The sequence below is a fragment of the Mixophyes fleayi genome, chromosome 12, assembly GCF_038048845.1.
Source record: "Mixophyes fleayi isolate aMixFle1 chromosome 12, aMixFle1.hap1, whole genome shotgun sequence".
Taxonomy (NCBI): Eukaryota; Metazoa; Chordata; class Amphibia; order Anura; family Limnodynastidae; genus Mixophyes; species Mixophyes fleayi.
In genome coordinates, this window is record NC_134413.1 from 3,583,151 (window position 1) to 3,608,236 (window position 25,086).

A 25,086-nucleotide genomic window follows, 5' to 3' on the forward strand; every position below is an offset into this window, starting at 1 on the left:
GCACACAAGGAGACGAGAGAGAGAGACGCACACAAGGAGACGAGAGAGAGAGACGCACACAAGGAGACGAGAGAGAGAGACGCACACAAGGAGACGAGAGAGAGAGACACACAGACATAGAGAGAGAGAGAGGCACACAAGGAGACGAGAGAGAGAGAGAGGCACACAAGGAGACGAGAGAGAGAGAGAGGCACACAAGGAGACGAGAGAGAGAAAGAGGCACACAAGGAGACGAGAGAGAGAGAGGCACACAAGGAGACGAGAGAGAGAGAGGCACACAAGGAGACGAGAGAGAGAGACGCACACAAGGAGACGAGAGAGAGAGAGGCACACAAGGAGACGAGAGAGAGAGACGCACACAAGGAGACGAGAGAGAGAGACGCACACAAGGAGACGAGAGAGAGAGACGCACACAAGGAGACGAGAGAGAGAGACACACAGACATAGAGAGAGAGCGACTCACAGAGACAGAGCAATACGAACAGAGAGGAAGAAACTCAGACACACAGAATGAGAGAGATTATACTTTCCAGCAACAATATTTGACATATTACAGGTGTCTGCAGCAGGATCGGGGTTAGTCTATGTCCTACATTGTCTCTCCCACTGAAATTAGTTTCTTCTGTGCAAGAATGTATTATATCACACAGTCTAATATCCCATCAGCCGCTTTATAAATATTCCATACAATACTATTTATTTTGTAGCCACTGGGCAAATTCTCTCTGTTATCAAATATAGTTTATTAAATCTGGAGAATTTCCCCAAAAAACAATCATACCAAGATGGCCACAGTGACCGCCAGCTGGGATCTGGGCAGTGGGTCTGTGCCGGTCACTGCGGCCTGAGGCGGTAACTGGAAGGACGTTCTCTCATCCCTTATACAATATCACTCGTGACACAAATCTGTTTATTGTATTGATGGATACATCAAAAGGACGTTCACCGATCAGTGTTTGACACAAACTTGAGTAAATTAGCTTTATTTCATTTAATAGAGGACTGGGAAAAGAATTGTAAATATAATTTTTTGGTCGGTAAACTCTGTATCCCAGAGAAAGAGTCAGGACATCTGGACAGGCAGATTTAGCTATACGGTTATCACCAGTGGTGATCGAACTCCGTTGTAGCTTTATGTTAACGCTGATCATCATCACATAGCTGAGAGATTATGTTCTAATGTTCCATCTCTCACTGTAAATGAGACTGAGGCCTAATACACATTTACAGAGGCAACTGCAGAAGTCTCAACGATTGGGAATATACATCCATGTGACTCTGGATAACCTGGTGTAGAACTACAAGCCCCAGCACACCTCGTCAGCCAAATGATTTGTATATTCAGCTGGAGATGCTAAATAAAAGACTCTCAGCCCATTGGACGGTGTTATCATATAACTACCTGTAATCAGTGATCTCATATAAATACCAGGGAATAATTCATGAAGGAGAATTATCTGCATAATCCAGGTAGATTTACTGATTAAATGGAAAAATGTCTTTATTCATTTCTGTCTGCAGCGGTTTATACTGGAAACATTTTTTTATATCAGCTAAGCAGCAAACATCAAGTCCAGTCTGACCAGCCTCAGGCCCGGGAGGGGGGATGGGGACACACACGCACCGGGGGAGGGGTGCAGGTATCAGCCAGGTGTCAGTCGGGAGGTTGAGGATGAGTGAGAGGCCACAGGCCAGGTAGTTACAGACAGAGAAGTCCATAGGGGACATAGAAAGTGACAAACACAGGGTGATAGGTTTAATTTTTGCTGGATTGCTGTAAAATCAGAATAAAGGTAAATAGGGGGGAGGAAACCTGGATTTAGCGACACTGAATATTGGAATCAGAAGGATTAAGAGGTAGAAACATATATATTTAGTAGAGTAGCAGTGCTCCTCACAGTGACTATAGCAGGGAGATTTCCCCCTCATATCATAGTGTAGCAGTGCTCCTCATAGTGACCGCAGCAGGGAGATTTCCCCTCATATCATAGTGTAGCAGTGCTCCTCATAGTGACTGCAGCAGGGAGATTTCCCCTCCTCATGCCATAGTGCAGCAGTGCTCCTCAGGGTGACTATAGGCAGGGAGGGGCACCTGATGATCCTGTCTGTGCATATTGTATTACTGAGCAGCAGGAACTATAGCCCACACATACCTTACTGCAGCCGCCATGCTCCCGATAGGATTGATTGGTAAAGGCCGGACCCCTTGGAAGATCCCCCTGCTGAGTACTCGGGTCCCATTTTGTATCACACCGGGAGGAACTGTGGAACATAAAAGGAGAGAACTGGTTAACATCCGGAAACACAGGACACAGAATATTATCAGTGTTACACAATAATCAGCAGGGAACAGTCAGTGATACATTGTACACAGAACATTCCGCCGTACTGTACGTACTGCACACAGGACAAAGGTCAGACGCAGATATCAGCTGCACAGACGCCCTCAAACCGAGCCTTAGAGAGACCCAACCGGCTGCATCTATTTACATTATAGTGTTCAGTAATCAACGAGCATAATACACAGGTAATTCTGCTGCGGGTACCTGGCAATTAGACTGAAAAGGACCTGGATGCCACAGAATGATCCCATTACCAACTATAGATAATTATTGGGCAACGACTGCTTGCAGTGTGACAGAGAAATGATCAGACACAGAGATAATCTATGTCAAATATGTAACAACTTGTATATTACATGTAATGGGCATATAATGGACACCGCTTAGACATGAAAAGCTGCTCACGGGACCCGGTCATAACATCAACGTCTTGCCCTGGGACGCAGGGTTACAGAGGAGGTAACGGATCTCAGGGGGGGTGAGAGACGTGTGAAAGCTGGCGCCCTACAGCATGGCGTGCCGTGTTTTATATCGTGCTCTAAAAGGCGCCCCCATAGGAACACATTACAGTTTAACGACTGAGACCCATTGAAACGGTTTCCAAGGCGTATATGTGGGTCTATTCATTAGATCCACTGCATTAGAACGCGTTGATTGGGCTTTGTTAACAAGCGTTAAGCACATGAGCAAATTAAACATAAATTATTCTAACTTCTAATTATCATCACACAAGAGAGATATAAAACATTCCTAAAAATAGAGACTTTCTGTATGTCGGCTAAAATACAACTCACTGAGCAAGTGTTAGTTCTGGGCTTGTTTGAGTTGTTGAAGTATTGTGATTGGCTCTTATGATGATTTGTGACCAATCAGATTGAAGGTGGGGGAAGATGCCATCAGTACAGAACTGGGGAAGGCAGAAGATACAACTTCACCAAAATCCTAATATAGCCAATGTCTGCAACAAAACATTACAGCGCCCCCACAAGCCGCAGCAGAGATCTATTGGTCCAGATCAGTGGTGCTCAACATTATGTAGTGAAGACGCCAAACGTGTGTGTGTTATTGTCCTGGGCCCCCGAAGGGGTTCCCAATAGAATATATTGCAAAACAAACAACCAGGAGACTTTGAAATAGATTAAAGAACCTAACTTGGGGTCTGGGTACACGGATTGTGCCCTTGTGGTCTCAATAACAGAGGTTTTCGGCAGCTGTAGAGTGATCTATATTACTGGTCAAACTGAGGTGTTTCAATTTCACGCCCTCTTACTCCAGAGGTTACTAACTGCAAGCTGTCATATTTGTGTGGAAGCCCACCCCATATCCCAAGTCTCCAAGCTAAAACAAACAGACTTGTCTACAGCTATGCAATACAGATATATTTTATTACGCACTTTCTCATATATGAATAAACGTCTCTTATACAGAGATTGAATATCAGCATTTTCCTCATTTGAAGTTATATTGTAACAGTTGACCTGTTACATAATATCACTGGATTGGACATTGGAGAACTTGCGCTGGTAAATATCACATCAGTATTTACTGAGGAAGTACTTTCACCAGTCTGAATGGATAGAAAGTACTTAGGTGCTAATCTGGTCTTGGCGGGAGAGAGGACACAGATAAGGATTTAGCAATTCAGGCTCATACTATTTTTATGAGGGTTATATACAGATGGTTGTGTAGCAACAAAACGCAGGTGTTATTATACGTCCCGCAGAATCTCAAATTCCAGCTCAACGGTGTAAAGTGTAAATAGGACTCTTATCATCGTTATCGCTACACAGAACTCGTTCTTCCTCTATAACTGATACAATAAACACGGACACTGTTTACATGTAACTAGATTTACCTGTTAACACTACATGAAAATTTGAAATATAAATATACAATAAAGTCTGAGGACAGATCTCACATTCTGATGGGAAACACAACTTATTGGAAAGTTTATGGTCCTGGGGTTTGTCCTTTAGGTCACAATCCCTTTTCTGTGCATGGTCCTGATGTGCTGTGTATGGAGGAACAGAATGGGGGCTGTAATTTACATTTTAGGGTCTTCCTGTGGTTGTGATCTGCTCCCCAACATTCCCCATCCGAGCAGAACGCAATCAAGTACTAATTGCAGCGCAGATAGGAATCAGCCCGAGCTGTTTAAGCTAAACATGTATAGATAATCATAATATTGAATTTATTTCTGACAATTTTCATTTAAGTGACAGCTGTTTGTGAATAATTTAGTAGCAACGGATTCGGATTCCCCGTCACACGCACACAGCCCTGGAACGGTTATCACTGGCGGCGGGCACTGCGCTATGGTGACACCGGGGGAGTCCACGTAAGAGGCAGGGGGGGGAAGGGGGGTATGATCAGATCACAGAACATGGGGGGGGGGGGGGAAGGGGGGTATGATCAGATCACAGAACATGGGGGGCTGGCACCAGATATAAACACCCAGTGCCAGATACAGCAGGCGAAAAGGGAAACCGTTATTATAACATTATTACAGTGTCAAAATAATAGCAATGACTGAGACTTTGGCACCCAATGGATCCATCACACATAACCTGGACTAAATTCCAAGATAATCATAGATAAATGAAATAATCCCAAAATAAATAAAATAATCATAATCATAATAGGGCATTACACATAGTAACTATAGATTATTTTTGGCACCTCAGCCTCCAACATATGCTGCCTGCGCTGTGTATCAGCGACAGGTGAACTTTCACCCTTCAGTTGGGAACAATCTACAGTTTCTGCCGTTGGCAAATTAGAAAACAGGAGTCAGGAAAAACTGTATCTTAGGCAGAATAACCCTAAAATATACATTATATCAATATTTAAAAGACAAGAAGAGGGGAAGACGCCAACTTTCTATGGTAAAAGTCACATAATCCCAGGTTATTATGGACTGAACACAACAGATACACAATACAGCTTTCAAACATACATTAGAAATACATCATTATTTATTATAGCGGATGTTGCTTGCACTATGATTCTAAGCAAGAAACCCCAGGGGAACGGCTGGGACGAGAGCGGACAGTGGGATTCTTAGCGCGGAGCGCATGAGGTCACTGCGCATGAGGTCACTGCGCATGAGGTCACTGCGCATGAGGTCACTACGCTGCTCCACCAACCTGGCTCCTGTATGAAGCCAATAAATAAGTTGCCTGAAGGTGGAAACCCCATTACATCAGATGTACATTGAATTATCTTGCCTTATAGATAGAAACTATGCGATTATTGTTTTGCTGCAGCTATTTATAAGTGTGTCAGAGAGACTGGTCCATTACGAGGGTGTCTAATATTCCCCATAATACATCAGTCTATATAACATTACACAGGGGTCTGTAGACTGTAAATGTGAAACGTTATGTTGTAGGACGGTTCTGTGCGATGATAGATCACTGAAAGAGACAATAACCCTTATATTATATAGTCCCTTTAATTGTCTAATAAACATTTTACAGATGAACGTATAATATGTTTATTATTCCACTAGGACTCAGAGCTCACCCTCGCTCAGTAGAGGGACATTATTTCCCCATAATATCCTCATCTCATTCCAGCACCCTCCTGTCAATCTTATTCCTGTGTGGTGAGTGGAGTCCACATGTGCCCCTGTATCAGTCTTCACCAGATATCCCGAACTCACAAAGCGAACGCTTCCGTACCACAGGCTCCGGATGGACCCAGATTACCAGGATATTCGGGAGTTGGTTCTTAGAATGGTATTACCCTATTAGGGACCTTAAAAGGAAGAATGTGGCAGATTGTATGACCCCAGCAATAACCACCTGCACTTTCATTTAAAAATGATGGGAGAGATATAAGTGACTTCTTTCTATCGGGCTGGAGGCCTTGTACAAGATCTGTTTATTCCACAAAATCTGCTTTATGTTCTGTGTGATTTCCCAGATTCTGGACACAATCCTGAATTGATGGTGAATCTTAATAAGCTGCAAATTGCATTTGTTTCACTAGAAGCGATTAGGTCCTAAGTGCACTCTGTCGACATACGGTGCAGCCCTCTCGTGAGCTGGTCCAATATTCATTAGAAAGAGCTTATACGTCCGGTCGTACACACCCAGCGCTCACGTTTATCCTCGATAGAGACCTCAGTGACATAACATATAACCAGTATAATAAGTCACTGTTTCACAGCAACTCTCTATTCCTGGATTACTCAATGTTGTGAAACGCGTTGTGTCCAAGCTGACTGACGCAGATAATCTTCAAGTGATCCTCTCTCTACAGAGTGCTTAGGAAGGTAATTAAATGAAATTATTTAATGATGGAGACTTTAATATGTATACGTCTGATACTGCGGAGTCCTAGACATACTAATTATTCATATACTTAAGTCATCCTGGAGAGCATAAATCATTACAAGCAGTCCCGTGATTTGCAACAAATATCTACAAAGGTTTTTATAGGGTTATTAGAAAAAAAAGCAATGTGTGTGTTTCTATTCTATGTGGATCAGATAAGGATTGGATGAGCTATAGATCCAAGGCTCTCTCTCAAATGGGCCCAAGAGCGTTGTTAGAGGTTGGTAATATTTATATAAGTCACCCAGGGGTAATAACCCACCGTGGAGTTGCTCCATCTAACGCTTTGTGTGTCAGGTTTTAGGAAGACAGGAAATAAGGCCACTCAGAGGGTGACGTGTGCCTCTATCTACTAATAAGTGTACAGAAGTGTCTACTCACAACCTGCGTGTAAATCATGGGGAGAATTCAATTGCATCATGGCGGTGGCAGCGGCAATGTCGGGATCTGGAAAAATCAACCAATAGACACGTTACTTAGTATCACGATGGAGATTGTCACTCACTTATCATCTCTACGACACGGACAATGGAAGATTAGACATGTGACCCACCACCGCGGTGCGCAGATCGCCAGCGGATCAGGACAGAACGCCTGATGTTCAGATGGTCTTAGGAGGAAGGACAGAGGTGTCAGAGCGGACAGCAGCCTCACGATAGGTAATGTGGGGTTTTAATAAGTTCCCTTACTATATGCCACACATACTTACACCAGTACACCCAGAACAAGGACATCCTTGAGGTAATGTTCGATAAACTTTATTAAAAGTACATTTTACATTACAACGGAGCAGTCTGCACACAGTGGAGGTGGACGTTTTTTTGGGCTGTACCAATATGGAAGAATAGCAGCCTATCAATTCACAAGGAACCAGCGCCATCATGCGAGAATCTCCGAATAAACAGGATAAATATTGGTTCAGCTCGTACAATGGCCACTGACATTTTACCCGTCCCTGTAGTTAGAGGGAGTTTGGTGCTGTTTATGGCCGATTATAACAGACCTGAGAGTCAACGACTCCTCCAACCGGTCATCGTCCCATCTGCTTAGTAACGTTCCTAGTGAATCAGGCTGAAAATTGGTTCAGCTCGTAAAATGGCCGCCTCCACTCTGAGCAGGTGACTGCTCTACTTTAAATCTTCTTATTGTGAACATACTGTAATATAAATTTATATTTATGACAATTGGTGCAGATGAAAGTGCAAAAAAGGTGTTTTAACAAAGCAACCGAGCAGATGGTCATTTTATCAGTACAAAATGGAAGCAAAGTCTGATTGGTTGCTATGGATTGTAGCAACTTTTCTGCACTTACTGCGCACCGGGTATTCAGGTCTCCCGATATACAATGCTGCGTAAAACGTTGGCCCTGCATCAGTAACGCCACAATGAATATGTAATACTAGGCAAATCAATATGGCCGGTGTCACGTCTGTAAACGTGCTCTGCGAGAATCACACGGACGGAGGGGGGCAATGAGATTCGTTATCGAGCTATTAATACAGCGCTGTGGAACATGTTAGTGCTACATATAAGAGCGAGAGGTATAAGACAGGTGGAGTTACCAATAGCAACCAGACATTAAAGCTCACGTTGGAATCTGATTGGTTGCTCCGGCCACCACCACCTTTTTCCTGTGCACAGGTTTTTCTAAGGTGTCTATTTCTATAGAACAATAAAACTAAAAATTAACTTTACAGTTATACAGTAAATCTTTGCAAACCCCGCCAGTCCCTGTCACCGATATCACCTCCCCGTCCGGTTATTCCGGACAGTTGTGGGAGACGGGGGTCACAAATGAACGTTCACTGCGACGCTGGTGTGTACTGGTCCATAACACACACAGACCTGGTTTTCCTGGGTAAAAAAAAGACAATGGCTGCCAATGCAGACAACAAAAGGATCAAACATTGGGCAGATAGGATGCTGGGTGGGTAGTTGGGCGTCCTGGGACAAAACTCGTCTTACAACCCCCGGCAGAAACTGCCACCCCCCTCATCGTCCACAGACCCTACCCCAATTCTGTCACTTGGCAGATGGCAAGAAAACAATACGGCTTTTCCCAATTGTATCCCCATCCACCATCGCCCTCCACGCAGAGCCAGCAGTTACGCTGCCATGGCAACCAGCCACCATGGCGACAGTAAACATCCTCTTCGCTTGTCGCTATCTGTACTAAATTACACACCAAACAAATTCAATTTGCTGCTAACAGCTCCGCGGCTCTCTGTTGTGGGGATTATACGGGGAGGGAGAGAAATGACATTATACTACCAGGAAAAGTGCATTTATTACACAGAGTATAGAAGGTTTTACTTCCAGAAACTGCACAGACATTGGGATTGTGTTATCTATCAGGGACAGAGGGGAGCGGGGGGGGATAATAGCAGAAACATTGGGATATAGAAACGCTTTATAATAAGAGTGGAATTATAGCTGCAAACAGGGCACTCACTACAGTATAATACTAAACTTACTGCAAGATATTTACAGGCATCAAGGAATATTTATATATGTAAAAGTTCCCATACCAGATAGAGGACAATGTATTTTGCAGTGCACGCTATTAATCTCTGTTATCAGCCATTACTTTGAGTAGTTACAGTTCCTCAGTATATTGCTGCTACTGCTCATTACAGAGGTGCGCACGTCATTTACACCCGTCCCCATCAGGCCGGGGCTTGGATTCACTTTTTTGAACACTTTTTGAGAAGTATTTACATACAATCATCCCCGATTTCTGACATGAGAAGTGTAGTCATGGTTACAGCAATAATTTAGAATGTTGTGTACTTTTCTGTGTCGCACACTTTGTGCTACTTGTGCCAAATATATAATATATTGTTCCACCATGGACCGCCCTGCAAATCTGCGCCTGACAAGTGACTTTAGGCAGGAAGTCTGCTGTGCACAGGAGAAATGAAATCTCTCTCCATGATGACAACTGATAATCTTCAGTTCAGATAAACTCAGCAACTTCAACATATAGGTTTGTAAGTGTTATCAGAAGCTCTTAAAGCAACCTGGTGCTTAGGGGTTCTGTAGGATTTGTTATAAAGATACTGTGACTTGTACACACACCTTAAAAAGGACCAACAAATCTTAAATGCGTTGGTCTATATAAAGAAAAACCTCAAGATTTACAAATATGTAAAAGTGAAAGTTTCAGACGCTTATCAGAACAGAAAACATTTCATGTAATGTGGTCATTGTGGGGGAAATATTTTCCAATGCACAGCACACTTCCTGTCTGTAGTCCTACCCCTGCAGCCAGCCTTCTAGCTGCTCTCATCAGATAATAATATCTTGTATCCAGCTCAAACCTCTCAAACTGACCAGTTTGGCGACTAGTATTTAAAGGGATTAGCGGCTTCTATATACGTGCAGTCCGCCAAGATTTAGCACAAATTACAATATCGCAGGAATCTAGTCCAAATATATATTTTTTTTAAAGGGCGCGATTAACCTATCAGTCAATTCAAACCAGCGTGGAAATACATATTCTGCACTATATCTACACAGGATGCAAGCTGCGTAGCCTCTAACCGTGCTATACCGGTGCCAAATTCAGATTAGATCATTTGCATATATTGTTAAAATTAATTATTTAATTCAGCCAAGGATAATGCAATTGGAAAAGCAGGGAGGAAAAGATGGAAAATCTGTGACACTATTTGTTTTTCGCACAGCTGACATTTGCCCAGGGTGAAATGTATTGTGTTGGGCATCATGAATAAGCGGTCTTTAAATTATGCATCTTTGCCTAACTTCCCTTGGATATTAGGACGAGTGTAAAAAAACCCTCAAAAAAATAGGATCTTAAATAAGTTGGTGACTATTCTGTAATGTGTCTGAATTACATTATGTTTTGATCGTACTTTCTATAGATGATAAACCAGCGATCTGAATTACAACAGTAACATTTGTATTTTCCTATCGCACAGGAGGCAAATCGGAGCGTAACAGAAATCTCACAGCGCCCTGGACCACTGCAAACCCCATTAGTGGACGAGCCGCACGGGAATTTATCAAGTTATCAGGACACAAATGGCCCCATCACGCAGGGGTAATGTGATGACTCCATGTTGTACGTCTGTTCATGTTCATTGCCTAATGCCGCGCTATGGACGGGCATCCATCACCCGCCTCTGCGCACAAACACAATGGGCTCAGCCTGATTTGTACCTTTGTGTTATATTAGGTCATTGTGTTCACATCAGACGCCTCTCAATGTGAGCATTTCTATGGTGGAACAAGCTGAAACTGGGAACTATTTGTTTAGTCATGAATAAAAGGAGAAACTCACATTTTAAAATTTAAAATAACCCCACAGGAGACGAGTTAAATAAAACAACACACAGCATTAATGTCCAAAAATAAAATGTCCCTATTCCTACATTGTCTCTTCCATGTCTCAGACAGAATCTATATCGTGTCCAATGTTCTCACCGGACATGGTCACAATACATTGACATTACTGAGAATTACATCCAGCACACAGAACAAGAGATATGGCAACGTGCGGTCAGTTGCGTGATAATGAGATGGATATATAAAAGAGAAGCAGTAGGTCACGTATCTGTACATGACAAGAAATATATACGCAGAACAACAACAAATACCAAGATCACATGAAGCATACAAGAGAACAGATACTGAGAATTACATCCAGCATACAGAACAAGAGAACGGATACTGTGCAATTGTTCATTCTTTAGTTCTTAGTATGTGTGGACAACAGAAGTAGTACTGTGCTATTACAGTCTGCCAAACGAGAATTTGATCAGTGCCATAAGAGGGAATTTGCACTTTTATCAATGTATAAACCCTCACGTATGTTCTGTGGATACTACTGAAGTATTTCTAGAGAGCTGCAATAACACTGTGTCCAATGAAGCTCTTCATTATGCACTTATCATAAAGTAACCTGAAATCATCCCACACTCAGAAAACAACCACTCGCAGCTCCCGGGAGAGGAGACCGGTCTGTAAATAAGGCAGAGAGCAGCCATTAGGCATAAAGGACATTCTGCATCATTTACATCCAACAGACTAGAAGTGAAACGACGTGAAATTCCCCAGAGACCTGCGGATCAAACGCCAAGTCCTCCGAAGACAAACCAATGGGGATTAAAGCAAGTTCCCCACCAGAGAGCACTTGACACTTCGCGTCTTACAGCGTCCTATCCCATAAGACCTGTGCACACAAGGGACGGAGAGACGGCGCTGGCTGCGGCCGGGGTGCTAGGGATCTGCGTTACATGGATGAGAGAGGATAGGATCACACTGCGGAGCCGGATGAGGGTAAACGCTGAACATGGGAGAACTTATTCTGCTACATGGCCCGTTCTGTGTGTAGGGAGAGGAGCAACCGTCTCTCCTGGACGGACAACATGGAGTCCCTAAGGCCCAACAGCTGCTGATGAACTACAATGCTCAGCGCTCCCAAGGACACCCATGATGTATCGGAGCTTACACACATGCAGCAGTCATTACAACACTTATATCACAGATACAGACTTAAAAGTGACAATATCCTGTGTTGAAAACGTTTTATACCTTTAGAGACAGCACTGAAAGGTTTATTGGTTTGGAATTGGTCTGCGTGTATTGGGCCCCCTCTGTGCGCAGCGTTCTGATCTCTTATAATGATCTCTCTGTCACCCGTCACTTAAGGGCCCTTGAACAATGGTTGAGCTTTCGATGACACTTAACAGGATCACATTTCAACCTGACTGACAAACAACCGCTGTAGATACAATGAATCCTATTATATTAGTTTTAGCAAATGTGATTTCCCCCCCCCCAAACAGTATTCATTTCTGAATCATTGTTGATCGGTTATTACAGCAAAGCGGATATCTTGGCGGAATCAATCACGTGAGCGGATTACTCTGCGATTAGTTCCATCTCTATAGGTTGAACAGTTAAACGATATTAAAAACAGATAGGTGTAAAGGATAAAGTGTGTGTGGGGGGCACCCAGGTTTGACTAATGGTAGTGCCAGCCCTGAGAGAAAAGTGAAATACATCACTTACTACTGTAAATGTCATGTACGGCGCTGCGGCCCTTATAAATAAACGATAATACCAATAAATAACAACCAAGAGGTGAAAGCTGATTGTTGGCACAGTCACGGAGCTTCTAAATCCACGACACAGAGTACAAACCACTTATGTTACTTTTGTAACAATACCTTATGTATAAAACATAGGCTCTTAGTGTCACATTTATGCACGGAGAGAACTTATGACAACACCACAGTGAGAAGGGTCCCCGTCTAGTGTTACACTATTAGGGGCGGTGTTTACACGTGAATCAGTCGGCTTACAATATATCAGGGGTTACAACAAGGACACCATTACATCAACACAAGACGCATTCTTTCCAGATCATATAATCGCTCCTGCTCTCTGCTTCACGTTAACCCCCCAAGGAAGGAACGCAGACCAGCCTCTAGAGCTTCAATCTTCCTCCATTGCATAACGCCCCAGACAGCCAAATTCCCTGGCACTGGACACCGTACCTTATGCTGAAAAATGAAGTCACAATAAAACACTTCAACATGTAGCTATAGATCTTGTACTTTATGTGCAAATTACATTTTAGTTATAACATTTACACAAGTGAAAGTTTCTATTTTGTTACACCCCCCCCCCCCCCCCCTCCTAACAAACCTTACAGACTAAATATGACCACAAGGGGGCAGCGTTAATCACACAGGCAGCATTGTAACTCAGTCTGTGGTGCTGTCAACAAGCTGCAAGTCACAGTAAATGACAAGTTATACTGTTGAGTAAAATAAAGACTGTGCTTTATCTTTGCAGGATGAATGCTTGGCTCCACCAATAGTTTTTGACGTATCCATTGCAGTTTTCATGTTAATATTGCCACTAGGGGGCATTGTTCTGATTGGGTGCATGGCCTTATTTCATCATAGCAGCTTCCATTATGTTTATAAAATCAAATAGCATTACTTACATAGCAATTACCTAGCCTGGATGTAGGGGAAGAAAATAGGCTATATTTCTCATTAAACATGTTTCGTGCTAAATGGGCGATTTAAAAAGACAAAAAAAGCGGGAATTTGCTGGTTAGAGGTGGACAAAGACGGGGAGAAACACGGTGAAGAAGTGGAGGCGTCTTTGTATTAATCCCCGGGGTTGTCTTGGCAACAATAAAAACAAATAAGCCTCTCCTGCCTCATTGAGGACTGAGGCTGGGGGTCGTCCTGCAGCCGCTCGGGGGCTACTCGGGCAATCCTCAGCTTTGTTACACAGCCTGGTCCTGTATTCTTCTCTCTATATCTTTTCACAGTGATAATTGACTTGCTAAACAACCCCTACAAGGCCGGGTAAGCCGGAGTAGGCCCCGCTCGTTCCGCTCTCCTTTGATTCCCCCTTCTGCCTCCACAAGAAGCAAACTTTGATGTCAACAACTCATGTTTGCTGAATGCAGATAAGAGGCTTTCATCTCCGCAGGGCCCAGCGGTGATTACAAGATCTCTCTGCGTTAAATAAAAGTCTGCGCTTACCAATAAAGTGTAAGAATCAAAATATAATAATAAAGACTTTGGTTTTCCTTGAGGGTTGGTTTCATTTCATTCACAAAAACAGTTTGCACGATAAACACTGATCCCTGATGGTGTTTGAAATAAGAGAATGTTAGAAACACAAATGATTTACTTGTTAATACACCAACCAGTCCCTATTCCCAAATAGACCGTCATGATCGTCACCCTATGAGACGTTGCTGATAGAGATAACTTAAGATGTAACGATAATTTATTTTACACCAGTAATATAGTTTCTCTCTAGTTTTCCATAATAATTGCAGAAAAGGCCATTTTGCCCTGAGCCCAGCAGGACAACAGACCCCCCCAGTACAGCGTACAGCCCAGCATCAAGGTGATCGCATGACTGTATTGAGTAATCATTTAGCAGAAAGTCAGCAAACCTCCAGTCTATAATTAGAGTCTCTGGCGCGCTGATCATTAACACTCGCGTATCCTGTGGAATGGTTCAGACATCATTTGCCGTCTTACTTAGGACTTCTATTTAGTTGCCAATGAGGGGGGCAACAGATCTGCTGCAATCTGTATCTGGAAGCACGTTGTTTCATTAAACAAATAATCTTTAATTCTTCATTTGAGATTTGCTTATTTAAAATTTAAAATAAAGCTTAAAAAAAACCTACACAGTGGATGGAAGATAATATCCGGGATTATTACAAACCCTTCTCCCGTGAATGAAGCCACACAAAGGAGTAGTCCAGGCATTGCTGCAGACAGACATCTGGGCCCTGCACAAACATGGCAGTTACTGTAGGACGCTCTGTTCTATATTCCTTGTACAAATATCAATAATGGATTGTTAGGGACTGTAGTTGTAAATAAAAAAAGAAATCCCTAATCGGATGTAGGTTATATTCACAGGTCCTAGCACGCTGCCCCTGCATAACAGACCCTATAACAGTGTTGGCCAACATGTGACAATCCAGGTGTTGTGAAACTAAAAGCCCCAGCATGCTTTGCCAATATATAGCAGTTTATTGCTGGAAGGGTATGCTGGGACTTGTAGTTTCACAAACACCTGGAGTGTCACAGGTTAGCCAACACTGCACTATAAAATCAAAGTTTTACAGCCATCCCCACATGCTGGAACTTGTAGTACCACAGCCAGCGGACCACATGCTGCCCACCCTGACGTTAAAGTTACCCAATAAATCAGTTCCAGATTCATTTATTTTCAAAATCTACCTTTGGATTAAGCGGCAGAGACCAGGGGCCACCTATCAGCTCAGCGCTGCCACTTAGTCTCACAATCTATTTGTTGATCATGAAAGTGCTCAAATAAAGTGCAGCTCCGCTCTCCGACAGACTCAAGTACTGGTGGAACGTAACCTGCAATGGGTTACACTGAGGTCCTCATCATTCATCTCTTTCTAATGAAATAATAATTTATAGAAGTGTAATAAGGAGCAAGTTTAAAGTATAAAGGGGATTAGAACCACTAAATAGAGACGCGGAAAATAATGGAGTAAATAAATAACAATAACATTATTGATGTGACAAAAATAAGCTAGATTTTGTTTTTGGGTTTTTTACAGCTAGACAAAAATGTGATTTTTTTCCTCCTAAAACCCAGAGACTGTGCTGTTCCTAGGAGCTACAGTTTAAGCGTCATTAGATTTAGAATACGGATATAACTGTAGAAGTGAAGCCGAAATCCAACAGAGTCTTTTTCATCTTAGCTTTATTTTTCCGCTGCTACAGTTACTGAATCTCTAACTTCCAGAGTTGGGTTTTCCGCCCGGAGCCCTGAATTGATGCTTAGGATACAGGGAAAAGGCTCCGATGACTCCGAGATCCGTCCTGTTGTTCTGAGCGCCGCTTGTGATGAGTTTCCCTGTGTTTGTCACAGCGCCAGGACTGGAACCGTTCTGTCTCACTAGACGCTTTTTCTGACTTCAAAGTTTCCATTGTGGAGAATTCCCAGTAAAAGGCATCTTCCTTCCATCATTTCCTTCCTCCCAGCGCCGGCTGTTTCCATGGAAACCTGTAACATCTCATCTCTCTGTGGGCTGCACGATGGAGGCAGGAAGTGCCGGCATGCTGGGGGGGTACTCGCTCCCACCCTAAGGACCGTCTCCCCCCTCTGCAGGCTGAGCAGAGTGGATGATAGGAAAAGCCTCTCTCTTTACAATCAACACAGAGAGAAAAATGACATTGAGGGGTTAGAATTACTGAGCAAATACTAGATAAGTGACAGCTAGAATCTGATTGGTTGCTACAGGCAACACCTCCACTTTTCCAGTAAACAAGATGGCTGCCTCCAGTCTATCAGGTGCATTTAGCGCGCTGCGTCTCACACATGGACAGCTGTCAGTCACACAGTATTACTCAGCTGGGTGTATCACGGCTTACTGTATTAGAAGTCATCACCAAGACAACAAGCAACTCATCCGTCAAACACAACCAGGTCCGACAGATAAGTCGAGCCGCGCCCCATTCCAAGAATTGTTTTTACTCGTTACCCTACTTGGCTAAAACTGAAAGTAAAGCTTTATTCTAAATAGAACATTCATATAGTTACAAATCCAACATTATTCAACTTTCCAGACTCAAATTTAATAAATTCTACATTTTCCGTTTCATTAGTAAACTGGAAATTACTTTTTGCAGTCAACATGTAAAGTTGTCCATGGAATTTTCTTGTCCCCGGTTTTCAATACTGTACTGTTATCCTTGGTCATATGTATTACAGCTAAAAACATTTTTATTAGGAGTGGCCATGGGGGTGGTAGTATGCCAGGGTTTGCCCAGATTGCATGGCACGTAATGCACTTAAATGCAACATCTCAGGAAAATCTATTCAAATGTTTTTGTTATGTAACTTATTTTTATTCCTCTACTCCATCAAAAAATTGGCAGCAGCATTGTATGCAAATAAATAGTAGAAGACAGAAGTAGCAGGCATTCTAGTAGACTAAAAAAAATATTTCTTGCACTGCAGCTACAGAGCGCAACACCAGTCTTTAATAACCATTAACTACACAAATATTCACTTTATGTTGTGAAAGACTCTAATGTGGTTTATGTGGGAATGGAAGGTCAATATTTATATCCTAACCTAGATAAGTTTAGCAGCTTATATCAAAGGTTTTCACTTAGCAAATGCATTGAGATTTCTACTTCCCACAGTGAAAGAGTTAAGAGATTACGAGCGGAGGACATGCAGGGGTTGTACAATCCCAGTGGTTTGGCAGATCTGAAAGTGGATATAGAAAACAGACATTGTAGAGCAGGGGGACGTATTGATTCCTCAGTTGCAGTTTAAGGTTTGAAGTGCAGAAATCATTTCATTTGGAGCGGAGCGGGGGATTATTCTGAAAGGGAGAGACGTGTTTTCAGGCTTGCTGCATTAAGTCCAATCCCTGCCGGGTCACCGATCACACAGACAATAGGCAGAGTGGCTTCGCACAAAAGGTGAACAGTGGAAGGAATACGCACTCTCGCAATCTGCTCAGCCAGCCTGGGACAATCGTTTAACAACAGCGCGGCCCCGGCTTCCATCGTCCATGAGCAGCAGAACGCTGATGGCTTCTGACAAGAGGCATTTGTACTAGTGGCTTTCTGAAAGCCGTACAGCATTCCATTGTGTATGGGAGATGGGGGCTGGGGGCACCTTCATTGTGAGCTGCCAAGTAAAACGCTCCAAAATATAGACCCTCTCTTCTTCTTTGCAAATAGAAAGCAATATTACAACAATGTCAGGACAGTCAGGCTTAACCGAACCGATACCAACAGCTCATCAGGGTAACCAGAAATACTCCTCCTCAAATGTTATTGTGGTCCGGAGCTGCAGGGTTCTCTGTGCCAAAAAGAGAGAACTTTGGGCAAACACCCCGAGACCTAAAAAGGTCAAAGCAGCATTCCACACGAACGCCAGGGGCTTTCCTTCAAAGCAAATGGAACCCAGGTCCCCAAGTTGGGAGCCATTATCTGTTATTGGGGGATCCCCTGATTGAGCTGTGACCATTGAACATTATTGGGAGTTTCCTTTTTTGGGAACCCAGAAAAAAGTCCCACTAAGGAATTAAAAATAAAAAACCTGGCGTACAGCGGCCTTACAGCACGCTAAGGCAATCTGCGCCTCTCCGGTTGTTGTGGGACTACAAGTCCCAATGTAGCCTATAACCAATCCCTATAGATAGATCCTTCCCATGTCCTAAGATCCTTCCCATGTTCTAGGATTCCTACATAGTCATTTAATACCCTTTCAAGAACAAGGTCTCATTATTAAGACTGAGGAAAGAGGACACAACCGAATATTCCACACAGGTTCCAATCTGCCATTATCAGCTCACCTCAGAGCTTATAACACCATGTAATAAAGTATTCCCTCTCAAATTATTAAGGACACAACTAACGGGACGGGATGCTGCAGCAGGTGTATTACAGACACAGGTGACGGGACGGGATGCTGCAGCGGGTGTATCACAGACACAGGTGACGAGACCGGTGCTGCAGCGGGAGTATTACAGACCCAGGTGACGGGACAGGATGCTGCAGCGGGTGTATTACAGACACCGGTGACGGGACGGGATGCTGCAGCGGGAGTATTACAGACCCAGGTGACGGGACAGGATGCTGCAGCAGGTGTATTACAGACACAGGTGACGGGATGCTGCAGCGGGAGTATTACAGACCCAGGTGACGGGACAGGATGCTGCAGCGGGTGTATTACAGACACAGGTGACGGGATGCTGCAGCGGGTGTATTACAGACACAGGTGACGGGACAGGATGCTGCAGCGGGTGCATTACAGATCCAGCTGACCGGACGCTGCAGCGTGTGTATTACAGACACAGGTGACGGTGCTGCAGCGTGTGTATTAAAGACCCAGGTGACGGGACGGGATACTGCAGCGTGTGTATTACAGATCCAGCTGACCGGACGCTGCAGCGGGTGTGTTAAAGACCCAGGTGACGGGACGGGATACTGCAGCGTGTGTATTACAGATCCAGCTGACCGGACGCTGCAGCGTGTGTATTACAGACCCAGGTGACGGGACGCTGCAGCGGGTGTGTTAAAGACCCAGGTGACGGGACGCTGCAGCGGGTGTGTTAAAGACCCAGGTGACGGGACGGGATACTGCAGCGGGTGTATTACAGACACAGGCGATGGAACAAGATTCTGCAGCGGGTGCATTACAGACCAATGATGGGACTGGGGTTCTGCAACAGGAGACACCACTTAAATTATTTAAGATCAATACACACCTCCAAGCAGTATAGCCAAGCAAACAGTCTGAAATCTACACATCATAAAATTGTCAATTCCCCAGAACCCACAGGGCATCAAAATGGGTGTATAAATGAAAAATAAAGAACAATTATATATATTTTGTTTCAAAATGCAAGTTGTTTTCTATGAATCATTTCACTTTAATGTAGAATTATTTGAGGACCTTGACATAACTGAACACTAAGAGAGCAGCAATCTGTAAGAGAAGCTTTCTACAAAGCAGGAAGTTGTTTTCTACGACTATTACACAATACACACGAAAAGAACAGTCAGCACTAACGTACTTAGAATTCTATTTGTGATTCCCCAGTGAGGACCTCCGCAGGGACCCGGCTCAGTCCCAGCACTCACCCCGTAAATGTGCAGTTTAATCAATAGCGCACAAGGCAGAGGAATTACATTCTCTGTATCATCCGTAGTAACTGTCAGGAAGAATACATCCAGATAGACTCTGACAAGCCATCATACTTACTATAAATAGATTCATTTTCAAGGTCAGCAAAGCACAATTTATTGGATAAATAGCAGAGAGTCGGATTAACTCACACAGTTTACAAAGCTAAAGTGCACCAGACAGAAGGAAGAGTGAGCGTTACACTAACACAGTAAATAGTGTGTATTTCACACACCACAGATGGTATTAATGCTGCCACAAATGTAACGGATCACAAACCATTCATTTGAGAGAGAGATGACACCTGTAAGCAGTTCGTTATTTTGCTGAACACACAGAAATGGCAGCAGTCTCCCAATTGACCCAGAAGACGTTACTGACCTCTCCGCTCACCCACTGACTCCTAAGTTTGGAGGGGGCTGAAATTCACAATGTCGGGTCATAACGGTGCAATTTAGCCTGGACCTCTCTGCACTTTACTCTGGTACAATTGCATCCTGACATTTCGTACAATGTTTTGAATTGAACTCATTTATAAGAGGGGAGAGTGAGATTGTACCAGCGCTACATGAAGCAAGGCTGACAGTAAACCGACGTGTTCTTTCAGCCAGGAGGGAAGAGAAAACCAGTTTGTCTTCTTGCAAGTCCCAGCATGAGAAACCTGCATCTGGGAATGTTTGAAATCTCTCCCCCCGAACACAGAGCAGGACAGAAAGATGGCGCTTATTGATCACACTGGATTTTGGGTGCTCAAATTTTCTTCTTTATTTTTCCCAGCTCATGCAAGAGACTTGTTTTACCCTCAAATACAGGTAAAGTGGACTCCAGCCAATCTATGTGCTAAACCACTATCTGCTTACCAAATTATTAAGTATTAGTATCCTCGTGCCCCTATGTCCTACAGCAGTGTTGGCTAACCTGTGACACTCCAGGTGTTGTGAAACTACAAGTCCCAGCATACCCTTTCAGCAATAAGCTGCTATATATTGGCAAAGCATGCTGGGACTTGTAGTTTCACAACACCTGGAGTGTCACAGGTTAGCCAACACTGTCCTACAGAGTAATTTATCAGCACCATGGTATTCTGAGTTCAGGAGTACTCACGTTTTTACATGCAACGCTGCACCCTTTTCTAAACGGATAGACATATTGACCCTTAGTCTTAAAAAAGTTCAAATTTGTCAAATGAAGGGATCACCAGTAGTAAATCCTCTCTTGCACAGAATGACAGTATTGATGTATTGAGAGAAGATTAAGCTGCCTAAAACAAGTGTACTGGGATCTCCGTAGGGCAGGACATCCGGCACTTTGTGTTATTGTGAAACCAGGACACAGAAAGGTTAGAGCCAACGTCTTCAGCTGCAGTTTAAAGGTTTCCCCAGGTTTTTAACTGATTTTACCAAGTCAAGAGCACAAGCTGACATCTAATGCTGAGGACATTTAGTATAACATGGCTGATACTGTAACAATACTGGTGGTACGAGGACACACACACACTGTACCCAATATTACCACGCAGGGAGACAGTGCCTTGTCTGCAATCCATCCATCACGTGTAAAGAGGATCCAGTATATCCTGACTGCACAGAGGCCGAAATTTCACATTATTACAACATTTGAAGAACTGGTTCTTTCCGAGCACTAAAACCGGGATATATGTAGTTATAAGTTTTACTTTCCCAGCTATAAACATGCTCTTCACATGGATGTGCAATAACTATAATAATAAAATATAAATAATAATAATGTACTCATATCAGTAAGGGGCCTCTTATCTCCTTGTCGGTCTGTTAATACCCATTATATAACAAGTCATTCAACTAGACACTGTTATATGTCAAATTTAGGATCCAGTCAAACAAACCTGAGACACATTATAAGGTGATCGATACAAAGAACTGGAAACCTGACCAAAAGTGCTTAAGGATTAAACCTACAATTAGTCAAACTGTACAGGATATTGAAACAAGTTAATTAAAAACTGACTAAAAATAATTTTAAATCGCAAGGTGTCTGATTATCATAACATAACCAAATCTATAAAATTAAAAACAAAACAAAAATAAAAAGGTGACCCCTCTCATTAAAAGCTTACTCTAATAATACAGGATGACAACAGCCAAGAATTGTAGCTGCACGACCACGAGAAGAGCAGATTTATACCACAGAGGCCTCCTGCTCTGCAGAGACTGTTTCCACAACTGCTGGCAAGGACTTAATGATAAATGTATTTGATTTTAGGCAATAATGCCTGGTTAACAGCTGTGAGATCATTACTTTTAAATAAGTAAATTAAAAACACAAGCGGGGACGTTTAATCCGAGCGATAACTGGCAAGGAATCTGGCCCAGTGCCAAATATTTCAGGGCAGGGAGAATAGGAGTCTGACATTCATTGGCACGGCGCGGGCTCCCCCACCAGCCGCTGACCACTATTCTCACGCCCAAACTTTGCGCAGAGCTTCTCTAAACAGTGAGGACCCCTGTATTTGTCTGCAAACACGTTGCAAGATCAAGTGTTGGTTTTATGCCCGCTCCCCCTATTCTGTGTGGGTTCTGGGCATTATCCCGTCCTTGTCTCAATAAAACCATAAGCGGGCCGGGAATCCCAGGGAGGGGTCTTCTACAGTCTGCTGGTAATGAACCCACTATAGGCCACTAGTTACATTACTCACACTGATTAGGTGGATTGGCCTTTTCTCAATTCTACTAAAAGAATGACAAAATAAAAAAGTCAGAGCCCATCCTACCCTGCACAGACAGAAAGAGCCACAAACTTATAGAATGTTACCTTTAGAAGGCAGGAAAAAGAAGAGAAAAAGGACAAATCTGTTTCTGTTGGCTGCTGTAAAAAGTTGCAGTAGGGTGCAAACAAGCCAGCAAACTTCACCTGAAGGTGCAGATCCCCCCTCGCTTGTAAGCTGTACACAAATCTAACTCAAGACATTTGAAGCAAATATAAGATAAATAATGATCCTGCCAGGGGGGATTTAGATCACTAGTTCTGGCATTTCTGACAGCAAAGGGTTAATGGCCGTCACAACGGGTTGCTAGGGCCCTAGACTCCAGGCATCAGATTGCAGATAATAACTTGTACACACACCTAGCATTTAAACGGCAGCATGCATCTCACCCTGTAATTTGCAGCCACACCTCGGGGCTGCCATGGCAACCAAACTGCGCCACTAAACCTTCGCCTGTTTAGTTAGTAGGTGGGTGCAGGACGGTTTGTACTTAAAACTCTTTCCAAGTCTGAGCACAAAGGAACTGCCAGAGGAGGGTTTAATCTCCAATCTCTGTCCCAGCACCGACGGTGCCGAAAACCTTCTCTGTCCTGGCGTTTCCAACACACCGAAAACTTCACAGCTTCATAGGATATTATCTGATCCAGATAAACGTGATTCGATAACACAAAACAAACCCCACAGCCTACAATCCGTCTAAAAATAATATCCTGCGGTCCAGAATGGGACTAGACCAGTGGATCCCAAACTTTCTCAGTTCCAGGCACTCTTAGGGTCTCCATAATTTTTTCAAGGCACCCCCAAGCAAAAATTATCAAATAGTCCCCAGCCTTGCTTACCACTGGCCCTGGCACCCCTGTGAGGGGGCCGCAGCACACAGTTTGGGGACCACTGGACTAGAGATTAATACTTTAGAATGTAACTGGCAGGACATGCTGGGATTTGTAGTTCCACAACAGCGGGAGAGACGCAAGTTGCCGACCCCTTCTGTATACAGTAATTTCTGACCTAGATCCCGTAGAGTCTACCGGTTTATTTATACAGCTTCAATTGAATCATACATCTTACACCAGGACATTCATCTCAAAAGGGGTTTATAAAACAGTTAAAGCAACTTGGAGAGAGCGGTACCGTTACCCCGGGTAAAATCAGTCTGATCAGAGGGTAGGTTTATTTACCCGCCAGTAAGTGGAACAGATTATGCTGTAATATATTTTATGTATGATTAATTATAAAGCCACTCAGTTCCCCGAACTTGCAGTAAGAGCAGAGACTTTAGTGATGGCGGAGATTGGTTGGAGATCTGCATAAAGGTCGCTCCTGTGATTCTGCAGATCCAGCGGCCCCGACGAGGAATAAACCATGAAACAGATACAGATCCCCTATATGTAGATGGGAATCAGGGAAACCTGCATCAACCTCAATACGCTGAGAATTTGTGGGAGATTTGGCAGTTACACTGGTTAATTAGTAAGTTGTATTAGTTATAAGACCACCATTAGGTATTAAATATAAAAAGATGCCCGACTTATTGTTGTTAACAACAATTGCAAAATACAGTCACTTTTTTTCCAAGTTTTTCTTGAGACAGGTAGAAGAAAACCAGATTAAACTTAAAGAAAAAAATAAACTGTACTTAAAAGAGGTTACTAAATAGTACAAGTATACACTTTATGTGAAAGGTTTCTGTTTTACTAAATCTTTGAAAAAACTACACTGAGCATTGATCCAATACGAAAAAGCATCTCGTCACATTCACTTAATTATATAAAAAAGTTTTGATAGCTTGACAGGAACTAAGAGGTTTGTTACTTTGGATTTTAGATAAGGTCCGTAGTGCGGTAGATTACAGCCAGCAGGAGTGTTTGCCCCTTTTGCATCACAACATTAATCATCCAGGTGCAAATTTGCTCCGAAATCTGAGTCGCTACGTTTTTGACCTCTGTTATGACCCATTTTAGGCTCCAGGGGGTATATTTACTAAACTGCGGGTTTAAAAAAGTGGAAATGTTGCTTATAGCAACCAATCAGATTCTAGCTGTCATTTTGTACAATGTACTAAATAAGTGATAACTACAATCCGATTGGTTGCTATAGGCAACATCTCCACTTTTCAAACCCACTGTTGATAAATATACCCCCAGATCTTCTGTGGTGGGGGGGAGGGTATATGTTACTGACAGAGAGACTAACATGCATTGCAAAAATATCCTCCCCCATGATCAAACTCAGGTGAAAAATATTTCATTCCTGAAACAATATCCTGATTGTTCAGCAGCAATGTTTGTATCACTGTATCATTGTATAACTGTATCACTGTATCATTGTATCACTGTATCACTGTGCCAATACACAGATAACCGGAAATCCTTCCACAACACAAATAGGTGATAGAGAAAAGTAACTATTTCACCAGCAACTCTCCACAATAAACACAACTGAAGTGTGACGTGACCCCGTT

The 25,086-nt window shown here is 43.1% G+C and overlaps 1 protein-coding gene across 10 annotated transcripts in view; it reads right to left on the reverse strand.

Annotated features, from left to right (window-relative positions):
• Nucleotides 1-25,086, reverse strand: part of FOXN3 (forkhead box N3) — a 148,862-nt gene that overhangs the window by 24,908 nt on the left and 98,868 nt on the right. For 9 of the 10 annotated variants that reach the window (XR_012680217.1, XR_012680216.1, XR_012680213.1 and 6 more), the window contains exons 5-6: nucleotides 7,064-7,129; nucleotides 2,154-2,262 (exon numbers count right to left, since the gene is read on the reverse strand). Coding sequence is in view for 1 of the 10 variants with exons in the window: in XM_075192566.1 (XP_075048667.1) it covers nucleotides 2,154-2,262; nucleotides 7,064-7,129 (175 nt within the window). In the remaining 9 variants the exon portion in view is untranslated. The remainder of the gene's footprint in view (nucleotides 1-2,153; nucleotides 2,263-7,063; nucleotides 7,130-25,086) is intronic. The other variant, XR_012680218.1, reaches the window with a different exon arrangement.